Genomic DNA, 18836 nt, shown 5'->3' on the forward strand with positions numbered 1-18836 from the left:
ATTCAATAAAAGATATTTGAAAAACACCTATGGGTTTGAAAAAAAACTGACCAGCACCCTCCTGATGGCCTCTGTGAATTCTGCAGTGTAAACATTGGTTTCCACAATTCTGAACGCTCTCATAAAGCTGCCAGTGCCTCCAGGGAAAAGCAGTGATGTGTCAGCCAGAGCTCAGGAGAAGACTGGCTGCAGCTGCTGGAAGGCAGCGGAGCAGCCCAGGCTGTGTGAGCGCTTCTGTATGTGAGGCTTCTGCTGGGGAAGCAGGGTGCACGGTCTCCCCAGGACTGCAGTGCCAAGGACAGGCAAGAGCAATGTGCTAAACAAACAGCAAAGGCCTGTTCCAGAGAGGCAAGCATACAGAGACAACCATGATATGGCTCTGTGCACTAGGATGACAGAACAGAGCCCTGAGGGTAAAGAATGCCACCAAGAAGACCTCCAGGCAGCTACATCCAACTGCCCACCCTGGAGCACTCAACCTGCCCAACTAGAAGAACTGGGAGGCTCCTAAGCACAGCTTCCATCCAAACTGACTTAGTTCCCCATCATGACAGAAGTATTACTTATCTCCGCCTTTACAGTTCTAGTCAAGATGAATGACATATAATTAGTGAGAAAACAAACATGATAGCAAAAAGAAGAGAAGAGAAAGAAGAGGAGATGTGGACAATACCCATTTTAGAAGCACAAAATTCAGAAGTATTGGGCTGAGCCTCTGACTTAGTCTGTTAAGGACACAGAAGAGGAAGCCAGTGTTCTTAACAGATGGGAAACTTCTTTAGAGACAGAACCTAAAGCCAAGAGCAAAGCAGAAACACCATTTTTCTTTAAAGGCTTGATACTGAAAATGAAGAATCCTTCAAAACAGGATCATCAGTTGATAGACACAGTCAAACACAGAAGTAGTGAGCCCGGAGGTCGATCAAGAGGAGTTACTGAAACAAGGGGAGAGGATGGGAGGGAAGGGGAGGGGAGGGGAGGGGAGGAAAGGAGAGGAGAGGGGAAGAAGGAAATGTGCCAAGGTTCTGGGACAAACACTGAAGAAGGTGAGCTCAGTATCTGGAAGTCCAGAAAGACAGGAACAAAAATTGAAGATGTGAGAAGATGCCAGAAGATTCCTTAAAAACAATGAGGGATACCCAAACTACAGAACAAGGAAGACATCAAACCACAACAGTCCAGGTGGGGTAACTCAGCCAAATGGCTGAAACCAAAGGCAAAGGCTTGAACGTAACCACAGAAAAAACATACTTTACATATGAAGGATCCAGGGCAAAATGAGCAGAATGTTCAGAAGCTATGTATCAATCCAAGGTTACCTATGAAGTCAAAGTATCTTCTGAAAATATCTTCAAACATTTTCTCAGCTCAGAAAAAGGCAAGAAATCAGCATAACTGGTGTGGTGGTTTAAATACGCTAGGCTCAGGGAGTGGTACTTATTGTGGGGTGTGGCCTTGTTGGAGGAAGTGCCACTGTGTACTCGAGCTTTGAGGGCTTTTCCCAGTGCTCAAGCTCTGCCCAGTGCAGAGAAGCCTGTTTCCTTCTGACTGCCTTTGCATCAAGATGTAGGGCTCCCTGCTCCTCCAGCATCATGTATGTCTGCCCAGATGCTGCCATGCTTCCTGCCATGACAACGGACTCAACCTCTGAAACTGTAAGCCAGCCCCGATTAAATGTTGTCCCTTATAAGAGTTGTTTTGATCATGGTGTCTCTTCACAGCAATAAAACCCAAACTAAGACAACTGGTTTAAAAGAAATTTGAACCAAATCCTATAGGCAGGAACAATGATTTCAAGCACATGCTTGGGACTGAAGAAAACAGCCACTTGGAGAAAAATGGCAATCAATTTCATTCCTAGGCATTTACCCAAGAGAAGCAAATGAACTATTACCACAAACAGAAACCAGAAATGTTAGTGGAAGTGGTATTGTATTTACATCTTTTAGCAACTAGAGACACTGAATGAACCAAGATGGGCTGCATACTGTTGACAAGAGACAGCAAACAACAACAGGGGTTGTGAGAGCACTGCCCTCAGTGGAAGGCGTTAGTCATGAGGAGCTGTTTAGAGGAAGTACAGAACCATTGCTGCCAGGGGCTAGAGTATGCATGGTGACATGGGGAGACAGCAAAGAGCCACAGGAAACTTTCTGGGGTGACCCTGACTACGGTCATGGTTACATGATTGTATACACTTATCAAAAACATATATCTACATAGCAAGAATAAAATAAATTTTACCTCACTGACTTGAAACAAGATAGCTTAAAAATATTCTGACAGAGAAGCTTCCTCCTGCAATCGATGGGAACTAACATAGAGCACCACAACAATATGCAGAGTAAGAGACTTAGGCCAGTTGGTCCTGAATGGGATTCTTCATGAGACCCTCTCTCAGGCCTCAGGGATTTCTGCAGAGGAGAAGGTGGGAAGATTCTAAGAGCCAGAGGGAGAGATGTAGGACTCCAGAGAATACTGTCCAGACACCACAGGACTGATACACATAGGAATGCACAAGGACAGGGGAAGAACAGGACCTGTACAGGTTCAAACCAGATGGGGCCCAGCACTGAGAGGGAAGCAGACAGGGACCTCCCACCATAACGAAGGAGCTATCTGCAACTGACACTTGCTAAGGAAGTTAGTTTTCTCTATGGAGTCCCACTAGATATATAAACCACACTGGAGGGTGGGCCCCATGCCCACAGTAGCTGCCCAACACAAAACAACCTCAAGGGTACATTTACAGACTTCTTATGTCTCATTTTGCTTTGTTTGGGATCTTTTCCTTTAGTTTTATTAGTCTTATATATATATAACAGGATTTCTGATTTTGCGGGTTATTAATATGATTCTGTGTGTGTGTGTGTGTGTGTGTGTGTGTTGTTTGCCTGTTTGTTTGTTTTTTTTTAAAGGGAAGGAAAAAAGAAAGGGAGTGGAGCTGGGGTGCTAAGAAGGACCTAGGAGAAGTTGGGAGAGGTGAAAGCATGCTCAGAATAAATTATATGAAAAAACGTCAATGAAGTTATTATATGAAAAGAATCTTCTATCAAATTTTAGATATAAAAGTACAGCTGTTTTTCAAAATCAAAGTACACAGGCCACAATGCATAAATCCCTTTAAACATGCCTGCATCACCGAATTACATTTCAAACAAAAATATTTACTGATATTTTATAGATGTCATGTGATAGATACAGCTAAGCATGTTAGTAAGTGCAAAAGTGCATTTTGTCAACACACTGTCAGCTGAGCACATTCACGCTGGGTCCCAACCACTAAGGTGACGGAAGGAAAGTGGGGAAATGCTGACCACAGAGTCAAGGAAGAGTAATGGGATTTAAGCACAGTATCCTTTCTGTAAGTGACTCTGAACCAGGGACCATCTGAAGCACTCAGGGTTGGCAGGCTCTGACCTCTACAATAAAACACGTCATAGGCTATTGTCTGGCAGTAGTAGAATCAAGAGAAGAGAGAAATACCTTTTAGAAACATGGTAAAAAAAAGTTGGTAAAAGATGAATCCATCATAGACAACACTATATCATGAGAAGTTATATTTAAAGTGATAAGATGAAATTTACTTTTGTAAAATCCACTTTGCTAATTATTTTTACTTGACTGCAGCAACTGTATAATTAAGTCAAATATACATGTGCTATTTAAAAATACACATATTTACAAATTACACATATATTTAGAATAACTAAGCATTTTTCAGTCTACTTCTTTTCCTTTTTTGTATGAGTGTTCTATCTGCATGTATACCTACATGCCAGAAGAGGGTATCAAATCTTTTTCATGGAGGGTCATGAGACATGATGTGATTGCTGGGAACTGAACTTTAGAACCACTGGAAGAGCAGCCAATGCTCTTAACTGCTGAGCCGTCATCTCACCAGCCCCTTAGTCTATGTTTTTCCCTAATGGTCAAGCACATACTCAGCAGTTGCCTTATCTGTGATTTGCCATTCTTTTTACTTACCTATACACGTGATAGAGTAATGTAACTATATCCTATATGCACAGGCATGTACAAACCTGAGAAACAGCATCATCTAAAGACTCTAAGCAAGCCTCGATGATCACATGTGCCCTCTCTTAGAGGTCACCAGTGTAGAATTTTATCCTTTTCATTTCTTTCTTTCTAAGTTTAAACCTGTGCAGATGCATCGTCCAATGCCTCATTGTATCTTAACTTCTACACACAACTCAGTGGACGTTCCTGTCAGACACTCCCGGTGCTTGTCTATAGTTCTGGGTTGCTGTGTTCCATTGATGTACACTGGACAGAATCTACTACTTAAAGATACTACAAAGCAACCCATGTTTCATATCTTCTTGCTGATATTCTGTCTTCTCACTTTCATGAATTATGACAGAATTTAACAGTTTTATAAATTTTTTGAAACATTAAAAAAAGAGCTAAAGAAGAACCACTTTCCTGAGCTGATGAAACTTTCAAGTATTTACTCTACAACCTGCTTGAGCCAGTTATACAAACTTATAATTTAAATACACACAGTACTGAAATGGGAATGGAGAGGTTGTTCCTACTTTGAGTAGAAGAATACTCTAAAAGAAGATACAATAAAGGCAAGTAGCTCAGTTGTTGAATGTGTGGAAAATAAAATTCTTCTCAGCCCTCATATTTATTTCTTTGCATGTACTTAAAAATTCTCCCCATGCTTTGAGAAAATAAAAATGACTGATCTGAAGTAACGGGGGAAAAAAAGCCAGTAGGAATTGCCTCAAGAAAAAGCCCTATTTTTACCCCAAGCCACTGGCTAGTGGGATGTGGTGGCTACAAACACAAGCACCCCAGGCTAAGGCGGCCCAGGCCACATGTGAGTACTTGCTGAAGCTGGGTCTTAAAACCCGACAACAACAAAAAGGAGAAACTGACTTTGGAATCTACATTTATATTTCTTAAAATACTTATGGATATTTTATAAGTCATATGTTTTTTGGACTACCTAGATCAGCAGTTCTTAACCTGTGGGTTGTGATGCCTTTGGGGTCACACACACATCTGATATCCTGCTTATCAGATATTTCATTAAGATTCATAACAATAGCAAAATTATAGTAGCAATGAGCTAATCCTATGGCTAGGAAACTGTGCCAGAGGGCTGCAGCGTTAGGACAGTTGAGAGCCACTGGCAAGGCCCACAATGAGGCCCACCTGGCTCAGCAGAGAAGTCTACTAAATTCCATCTACTTCAGTTTTACAAACCATCAATCTTAATGACATAAAACTTAGAATAAGAACGTTAAAGACCAGTAAGATTAGAAAAGAAAGGAAGGTATGAGTGCCCTAATATTACAAAATGGGTCATGTGACATCATACTTGCTGAGGATAAATTTGTCTCTAAATTCCCTAGGGATCAATCCAACAACACAAACAGGAATCATAGTCAAAATACTCTGGAGCTTAAATCTGAAAAAAACAAAAAAAAACCCATAAACAACCTGATCTTTAGGAAAACACTATAGCTATTCATACTACAAAGATCAAGAAAAAAAAATTCTTGGGGCTAGAGAGATGGCTCAGAGGTTGAAAGCACTGATTGCTCTTCCGAAGGTCCTAAGTTCAAATCCTAGCAACCACACAGTGCCTCACAACCATCCATAATGAGATCTGAAGACCTCTTCTGGAGTGTCTGGAGACAGCAACAGTATGCTTACATATAATAAATAAGTAGGTTTTTAAAAAAAAATAAAAGAAAAAAATCTCTAGTACATAATCAGATGTCATTTGTAAGTAAAAAACTCAAAACATCAAAAAGTATCCCAAGGAGCTGTATTTTGACTTTATAAGTAATATGAAATAAATATGTACTTATAAATGTAAATTATTATATATATTTACCCATAGAGATATTTTAAGTGGCACCAAGCACATAAAAATTTAGTAAGAATAATTAATCTAATCCTATGATCCAGTTATCAAAGAATTACACATTAATATAGGTTAGGTCTGTAAAGTAAAGCTTTAATTATGAAGATGTTTTGGGTAACATATCACTTTGAAAGTTTTATGAAAATCCAAACAATTGTCCCAAATGTTAAATAAAGTTTCTGGGGCTACTCAGTAATTTATAGTCATTTTATAAAGTCTACATACTAAAGACTTAGTACAGACACTCAGATTAGTTAGCTCACAGATAACTCTAGAGACAGCATGACCATGAGAGCAGGCCTTCAAGCAGCATTCAAATCACACCCTCTGAGCTAGCCAATACTTAAGTGCATTCAAGACTACATCTCTTGCCCATCTTCTGGAGTGATGATATGCCGTTCTTACTTTTCTATTGCTGTGAAGAGGCACCATGACCAAAGTAACTTATAAAGAAAGATTTATTGGGGGTGGGGGGAAGGAGCTTGCTTACAGTGTCAGAATATTAAAGTTCATAACCATCATAGCAGGCACACAGCAGAGGTAGACAGGCATGGTACGGAATCAGTAGCTGAGTGCTTACTTCTGATCCATAAGCAGGAAGCGGGGGGGGGGGGGGATTCAGAGAGACAGAGACAGACAGAGAGACAGAGAAAGAGACAGAGATAGGGACACAGAGTGAGCTCTAAGTGGCATGGGCTTTGAACCCTCAAACCCTGTTCCCACTGACACCTCCTCCAACAAGGCCACACCTCCTAATCCTTCCCAAACAGTTCTACCCACAAGGAACCAAGCATTCAGGTGTGACTTTATGGAGACCTCATTCAAACCAGCACAAGATGGTCACAGAATTAGGTTAAATGCAGAGACTGAGCTGAGTTAAAGCAGGACTTGAAAACTAGGGTTAATAAAGATGTGTCTCCTCAAAAGCCTATCACTTGACTCAGAACCTAACGAAACTTGTCAATAAAGTTAGAACTTCTCTTAGGGAGTAATATGAATGTACTCTCAACACAAAGATAAACAACCAGCAATACCATGAGGAGTACCCGGGAAGCTTTTAGCCTGAATGAAACTTTAAATAGTCCTTGGTCATTGTGTATATCTAACTCAATAAAGTACATCGTAATTTTAAGCAAAGCCAATCTTGATAGAAATGCTGTAAGTTGGACATTTCTGGCTCTGTATTGATCTGTATCCACATGCTTTCCACAGCTTCATGGTTGGAGAAGTAGAGATCCCTGTCCCCCCCCCCACCCTGACCTTGAACTTGTGTTGTGTGACCCGTGTTTCTGTTTTATTCTCAGATCCCATGAATCTTACATATAAAGCATAGCTCCCCCTCTCTTCAGAGACAGCACTAACACAGCAGAGCAAGAATTCTCAATGTGAAGTCAACAGAATATACCAAGATCACACAACCATTCAGTTTCAAATTCTAGTTCCCATGGACTCACTTTTTTTGTCTGATATTAGGTACAGATAGAACCACCTCAGCACTGAGGACCAATGGTAGGAATACTGGTGTTGCTTTTAGTATGTCTATATGGGCAATACAGCACAAAGGCAGCGTGTCTCATTGGTTATCAGCATCTGACTAACTCTGTAAGGTAGTATTTTTAATTAATCAAAAGATGCTATCCTATTTCCATATTGACATGTTTTTAAGAGTGAAAAAGATAAGGTAGCTTTCTCTTTCACATCTGTTTCTTTTTCACCTCAAGTAAGAAGGATATTAAGTATTATGTAGCTCATGAACAATCTTTGTAGTTTCTGAAATCACAATCCTGTCAGTTTAAGAATATTTACATCTGGGCAGTGGTGGTGCATACCTGTAATCCCAGCACTCTGGGAGGCAGAGGCAGGCGGATTTCTGAGTTCGAGGCCAGCCTGGTCTACAGAGTGAGTTCCAGGACAGCCAGGGCTGTACAGAGAAACCCTGTCTTGAAAAATCCAAATCCAAAACAAACAAACAAACAAACAAACAAAAAAACCCCAAAAAAACCCCAACAAAACAAAAAAAGAATATTTACAACTACATCAATTCGAAGATGCAAGTCTGAGAGACTGTTAAAATTAGAGTTTAATGCATAGTGATTATCAATCCATGAGTGAGCCAGCTAACCAGCCATTTTTATCTTTTTTTAAAATATAATGTAATATTATATATAATGCATTCTATTTATATATATTATGGCTGCCTTTGCTCTAAACAACCAGGAAACTCCAAGCCATAAGTATAACTATATAAAACAGGCTACATAATTAAACATTTCAAGAATTTTTTAATTAAAAAATTAGAAAAGTTTTTTTTTTTTGTTGTGTTTTTTTCCCCCCTTTGGTTTGTTTTTTGTTTGTTTTGGGTTTTTTTTTTTGGAACAGAAAGGTTTCTCTGTGTAGTTCTGGCAGTCCTGGAACTCGCTTTGTAGATCAGGCTGGCCTCAAACTCAGAAATCTGCCTGCCTTTGCCTTCAGAGTAGGATTAAAGGCGTGCGCCACCACTGCCCAGCAGAAAAGAACATTTTAAAGACTTATTTTATCAGCAGCATGCGCTAGCATGTGCTGTTCAGCTCTGTACCTGAGGCCCCAAGTGCAACATCCCATGGGGAGCTGATGGGCTGCTTGTCTCCCTCCTCGCCCCCTTCCAGATCTGTTCCTTGAACGCCGACGCCCGCTACAGTGGTCACCTTCTCAGCTTCTAGGTCTATCTGAAAAAAGTTCAGTATATCTTTTATTCAATGCATGTTAATTTTGCTTTCAATATATGAATAATTCCAACAGAACATGCAGAGCATCTGAAACACAATGTCTTAGAAGGCTTGTCGTGCACATAGTCATCTGTCCCGCTCCTTTCCTAGTAGTAGAAAGGAATGAATTACCCACATACTACCTCATGGGGGAAAAAAATTAAATTAAATTAAAAAAACTATTCAGAAGAACCAACTTTAAAAAGCCCAGTAATTAAAACCACACCATTTTTTCTGTAACCTACACACAGCAATGTTAACAAAGTTCTGCATAAAATAGGGCTTAGTGACCAAATAAGTGTCCTCCCTAATTTGACATTATATCAGCATATTTAAGTGTCTAGGAAGTTCCCAAGACTAAAATACACAAACAACAAAAAAACCCACATCCTCTTTAATTCTTTAACTTACAATATATATTTATAAAAATAAATTCACATAAAAATGTTTCATTAAAAATTATACATACATATATACATATATATACATATATATATGAACTTATAATTACTTAACAAATATCTATTGGACATTTAACAGGCCAGATCCTATTCAGCAGCAAAGAACCCACAATGCCTTTACTAAGATTTCATTATACGGTCTAGATACATACTTGCTATTATATGTGTATTATGTAATAACTTTATCAAATAAAGATAAATGTCAAGGTTGAATGAAAATGAAGCATCAGATACATTGTGATTACTTAACAAGAAAGAATATATGCACTTTGATTAGTTATTGTCCAAACTGACAATAATTTAATGATCAGTAGACTATAGTCAAAATCAGTATTGGTAGGAAATGTTTAAGATAACTAGGTTTATCTATAATGGAATATGACAGCTATATCATTCCTGTGACTAAAACAGAATAAATGGAACATACAAAACACTGTTTAATAAATTCCATTTATTTAAAAAAATTCTTTAGAAATAGTCTTTGAAGTCAAAATTTGTATAATAGTGTATTAACAGAGAATTTATCTGAAACCTTAATGTATTTTTTTTTCTTTCCCTTCCTCCCTCCCTCCTACCCTTTCTTTTTTCTAAATACAGGTCTCACGTAGCCCAGCCTGGCCTCCAACTTTACGTAACCAAGGATGACCTTCGGTTCCTAATAAACATCAGGGTATCTGTGACTAGAACTATTAAAACTTTAACTTAAAAGGAAGATTACCTTTCTTATAAGGTGGTTTTCAGTGTCGGCTACATAGATGATATTATCTGCTATAGCTACACCCTGTGGAGAATTAAAAGACGACTCTGAAAACATCCCATCTTTCCTTCCAGGATTAGGTCCTAAAACACAAGACAATCATGAGATTTTTTTTTCACATTAAAAAGGCAACTTCAAAGTAATATCTTCCAAATAAATGATTTTAAAACTTGCATTTAATGCTGGGATTTTTTTTAAATAAATAGCACAGTATTTCAGTATTTCTATTTTAAAATAAAAATGTGGGGTGGACAGATGGCTCAGCAGTTAAGACTGCTGGCTCCTTTTCTAGAGGACTGAATTCAATCTCCAGCACCCACAGGACACTTCACAAACACTAGTCCCTGCGGTGTATGATGCCCTCTTCTGGTCTTCGAGGGCACTACACTACACACATATGGTGCACAGACATGTTCAGGCAAAACATCATAGACATAAAAAAATTAAATCATTAAAAATTTTAAAATGAAAATGTTTGGTATTTTCCTCTATTTCTCTGTTTCTACCTATTTTGGGTAATGACAGAACTTATATTGTGATAGTTCTTAGTGCACTTCAGTAGCAGAAAATAATTTTAAAAGCTTTTTAAATACCTGTTACCTATATTGGAAAGTTAAAAACTTTAACCTTTAAGTAGCTAAAAGGATAATTTTTAAAATTGATTTTTTTTATGTGTGTGTGTGTTGCCTGCAGGTATGTACGACAAACACCATGTGTGCTGATACCCACAGAGGTCAGAAGACATCATTAGAGCTCCTGGAGCCAGAATTACAGATATTTGTGTGAATTGTCACACGGGTGCTGGGAATGGAACCCAGGCCCTCTGAAAGAACAAGTGCTCCTAACCACTAGGCCATCTCTCTAGCCCTGAAAGGGATCATTTTTTTAAAAAACAACTTTGGACAACAGACTCATTTGACTATAAAACGAAACTCTACAGAAGAAATATTCACACTTGAACTGCTGGAAATAGCCCTATACCTTGAGAGCTACCCTGTCTTCTTGAGTCAAGAACCCTGAGGTGACACTCCTTTCACCCACTGTCTGTCACTAAGCCATGCAACAAGTTATGCATACTTTAAGACAGGCAGAGAGACCCTGCCCTAATGGACAGCTCTCAAGTTTTGAACACCCTAGCTCCAGGTAGGCAGAGTTTGCCACAGGAATCCATTGCGAGCCTCTGCGTGAGTCCTCACATGGCTGTGCAGGCATCCACCGTGTCACACAGTGGAAGAGGGGCTGTCCTGAGTAAGTGGCTGGGGATGCGTGTGAGTCCCCTCAACTCCCAAAGTTTCTCTGGCTGGGGGTCTGGGTGTGTGCTCTATGTCTTAGTTTCACTCCTGTAAAATAGAACTAATAATACCTAATAATACCCTGATTCATAGTATTATAGGAACGAAGATAAGGAAATGCAGGCAGCCTACTTAGAATGAAGCCAGGGATGTGGCTTGCCACCATTACTATAAATAAGAATATTGTTGCTGATATTAAGAGTTCTGCAGAAGCTGGGTGGTGGTGGCACACGCCTGTAATCCCAGCACTTGGGAGGCAGAGGCAGGCGGATATCTGAGTTCGAGGCCAGCCTGGTCTACAGAGAGTTCCAGGCCACCTAGGACTTCACAGTTAGATCTGTCTTAAAACAGTACGAACAACAACACCCCCCACCCCTCCCAAGTGTCACATCTAGAGGGACAAAGCAAGCAATCTCTGGAGTTCAGTGTCAGCCTGGCCACACCAATAGGCCTCAGGTTCACTGAAAGACCCTGTGTCAAAGATGAGGGGAGAACAATCGGGGCAGACACACAGTGTCACCCTCCGGCTTCTGTGCATGTGTTAGCACACAGACTACACAGGCATGTATACACACCACATACACCAAAACCACAAAACCAAAACCAGTTAAATTCAAGACATTTCTCTCTCTCTCTCTCTCTCTCTCTCTCTCTCTCTCTCTCTCTCTCCTTTCCTTTCCCTCCCTCCCTCCCTCCCTCCCTCCCTCCCTCCCTCCCTCCCTCCCTCCCTCCCTCCCTTCCTTCCTTCCTTTCGGTTTTTCAAGACAGGGTTTCCCTGTATTGCCCAGGCTGTCCTGGAACTCACTCTGTAGACCAGGCTGGCTTCAAACTCAGAAATCCACGTGCCTCTGCCTCCCAAGTGCTGGGATTAAAGGCATGTGCCACCACCGCCCGGCAACATTTTTCGAGTTATAACTGTCATAACTGTTAAACTGAAAATACCAAATAGCCCAAACAATCAAACAAAAAAGCTTCACAAAACAACACATACTGATAAAACCGTAAACAGTGACATAAGAGATGACAACATCTTAACACAATGAGCAATGGCTCAGGGTCATATTTAATCTACTCCATTCGTAAAGTGTGTCCTATGCTTTCAAGTGGGACTGGCTATAAGGGGTGACTTTCTCTCTGACTAATTTGTTGCGTGTCAGTTCAGCCCAGATAAGCAGATTAGTATGACTGTACTTGGAGGATTTTACTAATCGTGCAGATAGAAACTAGAGGCATGTTCTCATCTAAGGCAGGGAGCTATGAAACGCGATGGCCTGGGCTTGCATGAAAAGGGGAGGGGTCTCGATGTACCCTTTAGTTCTTAAGGATGAAACAAGAGAAAAGTCAAAGGATGCATGAACCCTGGCCTGCTTACTTCACAGTGTAAACATCAGGTTTCTTGGTCACTGTCCTAAGTCCTTGTCTTGAAAACTATATGGACATAGTTTGTTACAGAAGAAAACCTGAAACTCCCATTTAAAATGTCACTGACCTGAAATCTTGGTATATATTTCATGAATAAATGTGACACTTTTATTAAAAAAACAAAAAACAAAATGGAACATACAAATATACCTAAGAAATGATATAACTTAATGATTTCTTCCTTTTGACATGAAGCTTCTGGGTTTTGTTTGTTCTGAAGAGGACAAGGAGGTTAACTCAGACACACAGACTAAATAACAAAATAACTTGGTGATAAAGTCACAAGGCAATTCAAGCCGCTTTTGTGTACTTACTTGAGCTATTTTTAAACTGAAAAATATACCCCATACTGATCAATAAATAGCAAGACCATCAGCAAGCCTTACCTCCAATGCTGCACTGAATCTGCCCGTTCTTCTGGATGACCAGGACCCTGTGGTGCCCCGTGTCTGCTACCACCAGCCGACCAGTAGCGCGATCTACTGCTACCTTGCCAGGGAACAGCAACGGGGAAGGCGGCAGAGACTCTTTAAAGAGTTTTATTCCAATTTTTCCATCTCTGATCTGTCCCCTGTCTTTGTAATACTTTAAAGCGATAGACGTATATGAAAATAGTTCATCTTTGTGTCCCTCTCCAATCAAAGAAAACAGCAGGTTTCCACGGGGTCCCAATATGACCAGTGTTGGCCAGCAGGAAATTTCAAGCTCCTGCCAAAGGCTGGCATCTGTGTCGTTAACCACGGGGTGGGTGATGTTGTATCGAAGGACAGCACTCTTGATATTGTCCAGGACCTTTTCGTTTGGAAACTTAGCTGAGTGAACACCAACAATGAGGAGTCCATCTGAAAAGGGAAAGTGAGTGTTAAACATTATGAAAACCTGAAAATAATCATCCATACATTAGGATTTTCTCATTAATATAAAAAATCTATAGATTAAAAAACAACTACATTAATGTATTTAATTATATTTAAACATGTATATACAAACTAATAAATCTAAATCTTAGACAATCTTGATTTTAACATATCAATACACAGGATCAAATTCATGTGCAGGATTAGCACTCCATGTTTTCGTGTAAAGCTTTTAAAGAAAGTGGAAGGAGTTGGCCAAGGGAGGCACAGCACAGCAGGGTAAGCAGGCCAGTGTCACCAAGGCAGAGGCTCTGCTGTCAGCTGACGCCACGGCAGTGGCTAACACTCCGACTAAAAGAAACCCCACTGCATTCTAGTCAGAGAACCAGAGAGGCTGGAGAGTGTGGGAAAACAGTGAAAATACTCTGTCTCGATGCACACGTCTCTAAACTACACCTACATAAGGCGTGACCAACAAAGCACAGCAAATTGTGAGCACTGAGAACTGAATTACTGAGTAGAGAGGATGAGAGGAGGGGCTGCAGGGGTGGCGCAGTGGTTAGGAGCTTGTTCCTCTTACAGAGGACATAGGTTGGGACTTGGCACTTGTATGGTAGCTCACAACCATCTGCAACTCCAGGTTCAAAGTATTCCGTGCTCTCTTCTGGTCTTGGAAGCACTGCGCGCACGCATGTGTGTATACACACACACACACACACACACACACACGAATACATGCAAGCAAAACACGCACATGCATACATTAAAAATAAATATATTTTTTAAAAGATGGGACCTTATAGTCAGAAGTAACTGTGCTGAATGTCTACTAAAACAAAACAATATTTATCTATCAGGACTTCAATAGAACCCAAGTTCCACATATCACAAAATTCCAATGTCTTGTATATAGTCCCAAACTACTGTTTCACAAAGAATAGTAAACCAGTTCCTAGTCATTCAGAGCTACAGTAAGATGCTGCCTTAAATAAATACAATAAAGAAGGGTATATGATTTATCATCAAAAGAAATAAAACATAAACAAGATATTGATGCCAAAATAATCTCAATCAGCACAAACTTAAAGCAGCTATAAAATTGTGTTCTATGAAGTAAAAGAAAAATTCAAATGAAGTGAATGAAAAGACAGGAAACATAAGCAAAGAGAGAAGACTGTAAAAGAAAAACTAAATAAAAATGTCAGAGCTGAAAACACCCACTTGAAACAAAGAAACTAAATGAGCTCACTGGCAAACAGATGGCAGAGGAAAGGCCAGGAGCCCAGAGGTAGGTCAGCGGGGAGACTAAGGGAAGAGACACTTCCTCAGGCAACTTGGGATCAGCTTAGAACATCTAAGGAGTTACAAGAATCCAAAAGGAAAAGAGAAGAAATCAGGGCCAAACAAACATTTGATTAATGCCTAGTCTCCTAATTCTGGCTAAGGCAGAAGTATACATAACTCGAGGCCAGCACAGCATCTAAGACCCAATAGAGGAAAACCTGTCTTACCAGCTCGTGTCCATACTGCTGAGGAACAACAACTAAACACCCATGATATCTTGGGAAATCCTGAGGAGTAGCTGCCTGGGAAGTGGAAGGGTGGGAGTGGACAAAAGTGGGAAGGATTTGCAACTTTGGCCAAATTACTCACCTTTTACCAGTTTTCTCATTGTGAGACGGGGAAAGCATTATGAGTGACTCTCTAGGTTAAGTGAATTAAGGGACAATCTGTGTAAGGAATTTAACAGTGCTCAGTGCACAATGAACTCTCACCTAATTTAACCTTAAAAACAAAACAACTCTAAATTTCAAAAGAAATTAGCAACATCATACTTCACAACTCCATCACATTGGGAAGCATGAGGGACGTAACCTAATACACACAATACAGTGCACTACTCACACGAGTAAAGAGCAGTACTTCAGGGCCATCTAGTCATAGAAGCTGGATTGTGTCCCGTATGAGACACAGCTGACGGGAGTGAACCGGACACACAAGGCCTCAGCAGGCTCAGAGGGAACACCAGGGAACAAGGATTGCTGCCTGTACTCCAGCTTCTCTACCCTAGGGTCCAGGAATGTGTTAGCCCCGCTAAAGGGCACTTGCTAGTCACTCATTAAATAAAGTAGAGCCTCCAAGGGGTCTCGTTTGTTCTTCTCCCCTTTGCCTTCTATATCCTCGGCTCCATCTGCCACTGAGATACTAAACAGAAGCCACAGGCCCTGCAATTGCGTGGGTAGGTCAGCTCCCACAGTAAATCCTCATTCTCTGGTACCTTGACCGGTTCTGTTTTTTTCAGAACAAGCCCTGACCATTACATACACTCTATCTACAGTGTTGTTTTGATCTCAGCTCTGAATCTACACACCTGGCATCTTCATCCATCTAGGGCAGCTTCCTTCTCAGCCAGAAGTAGATGCAAGTTCCCCCTGTAGGACACTCGCCAAAATGGCACCTGTGCACACCACGCTCTGACTCCTTGCTTCCTCACACTGTTTGGTTTGAACATCTTAAGCATGTGGAAATGTGGTTTTATGTGACTTGGCTTTGAAAACTATTTGGGACAATTCCAATAAGTTTAATGCACATGCTTTTGTAACTTTTATCTTTTTGTCTGGAGCTCTTAAGACTTTTCGGTTTGGTCTGTAATTTTAACAGTTTCATGAAGGTGGTCCTTGGACTTTCCTGGGCTAATAGTCCCTGCTGCCTGATAGGCCCTTTCAAGATGGATAGTCAAGATTTTTTTTCCATATTTAGTTTTTTCCATTCTAATTTGAGGTACTAGTCTGGGTGGTGGTTTTGATTTTCTTGAGGTCCTCCGAGCAGTCCTGTGCTGTACCTTTGCTTGTTGTTCGAGCCCCTCATTTGCTCCTGACACTGTTGGTCTTGTGTGGGCTCATCCTCATCCTCTAGAGCGACCCACCTCCCTCTGCTTCACTTCAGTCTCGCCCACTCCATTACTGTATACATTTATCCTCCCTTGGACATCTTGTAATTCAGATTTCATTTCTAATATAATCTTGAAGTTTTTGTTTCTTGAATTCAATCAATACCCATTTCTTCTTTTTAATCTTAATATTTCTGATTCAACTTAGTTTTCATTAGTCTTAAATGATGTCTGAAGATATTACTCCAAAAAAGAACACAGTAGTCAAGTCTGTGACTACTAGTGAGGATTTCCGCCATTCTCTTTCCTGTAGCTTTGTGTGGCTGTGACCACCTTACCATCTTGTAAGCCAGGTCCCTAGCTTGAGAGCTCCCTCTTCTGACAGCTCTGCTTTCTGTGCAGTTTCATTTGTGGACACCACTCATGGAGGAGCTGCAGGATGTAATTCTCCTTCCTTCATACTGGATCTGAAACTCTCCCTTTGTTCCCTTCTTTCACTGTGGGGATGCATCTGAGGGAAACCACACCCTGCTTGTGTACCTGACGCTTGTCCCAAAGCAACATTTCTCCAAGCTTTCCATCGTCATCCTTCCTGAACATGTAATAGGTAAGCTATAACTAGGACATCCAGATCTATGTTAACATTTTGAACTTCGTACTGGGGATTTCTTACTAGGACCAATGGAGAATTCTGTTTGTGTTCTAAGTCCTCAGAATTACTCCACTTTTTCTTTCTTTTTCTTTTTCTTTTTCAAAACTGTCCCATTTTATTTTTTCTTTAAAAATTTTTCATACAACATATTATTATGTTCTCCCTTCCCCTAATTACTCCCACCTCTTTACACACCCAATTTTGCATTCTGTCTTTCTCAAAAAATAGACAAAAAAACAAAACAAAACAAAACATCCAAAACAGAAAAAAAAAAAAACAATAAGGGGAAAGAGAAGGAAACAAACAAAATGCAACAAAGAGCCCAAGAACAAACAGCCAGCAAACCAGGAGTTGGTTTGTGTTTGCTGAGCACCCGACTTGTTCTCCCGGCGCTGGCTAAGCTGCCTCTGCCGGCTCCAGCTTGCATCAAGAACACCGTTAACTAGAGTTTGGTTAAGTCTCGATGGCCACATGATGTGAAGGGCATGGTGGTACTGCGAGATGCAGGGTCAAATATGGTTGTATTCACTTTCCTTTTTATTTTTATGTTTGGGAGGTCAAGGAGAAAGATTGTAAAGTAGGTGTATTTGGTACTTTTCTCATTGCTATTACAAAATATCCAACAAGAAGAAACTTGAAGGAAGTGTTTGCTGTGGCTCACAATCTGAGGGTCCAGTCAGGCACTGCAGGAAAATCCTCCTGACAGGAGTGGGAGGCATCCAGCCAACAAGCAAAGAGCACTGAATACTGGTGTTCTGCAAGGTTGTAATTCAGTCAAGAACCTGGCCTCATGGGATGCTGCCCCTCAAAGTTAAGACGGGTTTCCACACTTCAGTTATGCTAATATGGATAATTCCTGAAGCAAGCCCAGACTGGTATGATAGATAATCCTGGATCCTGTCTATCAAGTTGACAACATTAACTCTCACATGTGGCTTCCATTTTCCTTCAAGCCTGGAAACAACACAGATACATTTTGTTTAATATCATGTTTACAACTTACATAAAGTAAGTCTTTCATATTTCGTTGGTTGATTAAATAACTGTAATCAAGTCTCAAAACGGAGTCTCTTAATTAAGAAATGCTATAAGTATCAATAAATGCTAAAATATAAGTGCTATTAGTATAAGGCACAAGGAAAAGATACCTGTTAGCTCTACTACTATTTGACAAAAAGATGAGGTACAAACATAATTACACAAGAGAATCAAAGACATTAGAATTACAAATAGTCACATGCATGTGATATAATTAGTATGCCAGAAAATCCTTGAGACTCAATTAAAAAGATTTAGCAACTTTGAACATAAAATTAATACATAAAAATAGCCTTCATAGAGCCAAACAATAACCAATTATCAACTTAATAGAAAGAAAACCCTATATGTATGATAAACTGCCACATTATATATGTAAAATGATGTTTAGATAGGTAAATGTTAAAACACTTAGCTGAAGCAACAGGGGGGATAGACTCTCTCTCTCTCTCTCTCTCTCTCTCTCTCTCTCTCTCACACACACACACACACACACACACACACCAAGGCTACATCGATAGAAAGATGGCAAGGGTACTAAATGAAATACAAAGAACAACAATGCGTCCCCCGCCCTTCAAATGGACACTAACTTCTGGTGGAGGCAGGTGGAAAGACCAGCCTCAATAATTGTCCCTTTGAGAGGGACTAAGCTAAAACCAAAGGCAGCTTAGGAATCATGAGCTCCTTGGAGAAAGGGTAACTTTGGGGATGGGCTGTGAAAGCGCAGGAGGAATTAGAAATAGTCTGGTGTGAGAAGGAAGTACTCCAAAAATGGCAAGAGCACAGGAGGTGGTTGGTGGGCAAGGCACTGGTTA

General features: G+C 40.3%; 1 protein-coding gene and 1 long non-coding RNA gene across 2 annotated transcripts in view; one reads left to right on the plus strand and one right to left on the minus strand.

Annotated features, from left to right (window-relative positions):
- Nhlrc2 (NHL repeat containing 2) overlaps nucleotides 1-18836 on the minus strand; it is a 47476-nt gene that overhangs the window by 16928 nt on the left and 11712 nt on the right. Inside the window, exons 3-5 of the mRNA XM_052182927.1 lie at nucleotides 12968-13423; nucleotides 9829-9950; nucleotides 8481-8610 (exon numbers count right to left, since the gene is read on the minus strand). Of these exons, the coding sequence (XP_052038887.1) occupies nucleotides 8481-8610; nucleotides 9829-9950; nucleotides 12968-13423 (708 nt within the window). The remainder of the gene's footprint in view (nucleotides 1-8480; nucleotides 8611-9828; nucleotides 9951-12967; nucleotides 13424-18836) is intronic.
- On the plus strand, nucleotides 1543-11775 carry LOC127685612 (uncharacterized). Its single transcript, XR_007977895.1, has 3 exons — nucleotides 1543-1655; nucleotides 9708-9780; nucleotides 10561-11775. It is a non-coding gene; the product is annotated as an uncharacterized LOC127685612 (long non-coding RNA).

Source organism: Apodemus sylvaticus, chromosome 1 (assembly GCF_947179515.1).
Source record: "Apodemus sylvaticus chromosome 1, mApoSyl1.1, whole genome shotgun sequence".
NCBI classification, from domain to species: domain Eukaryota; kingdom Metazoa; phylum Chordata; class Mammalia; order Rodentia; family Muridae; genus Apodemus; species Apodemus sylvaticus.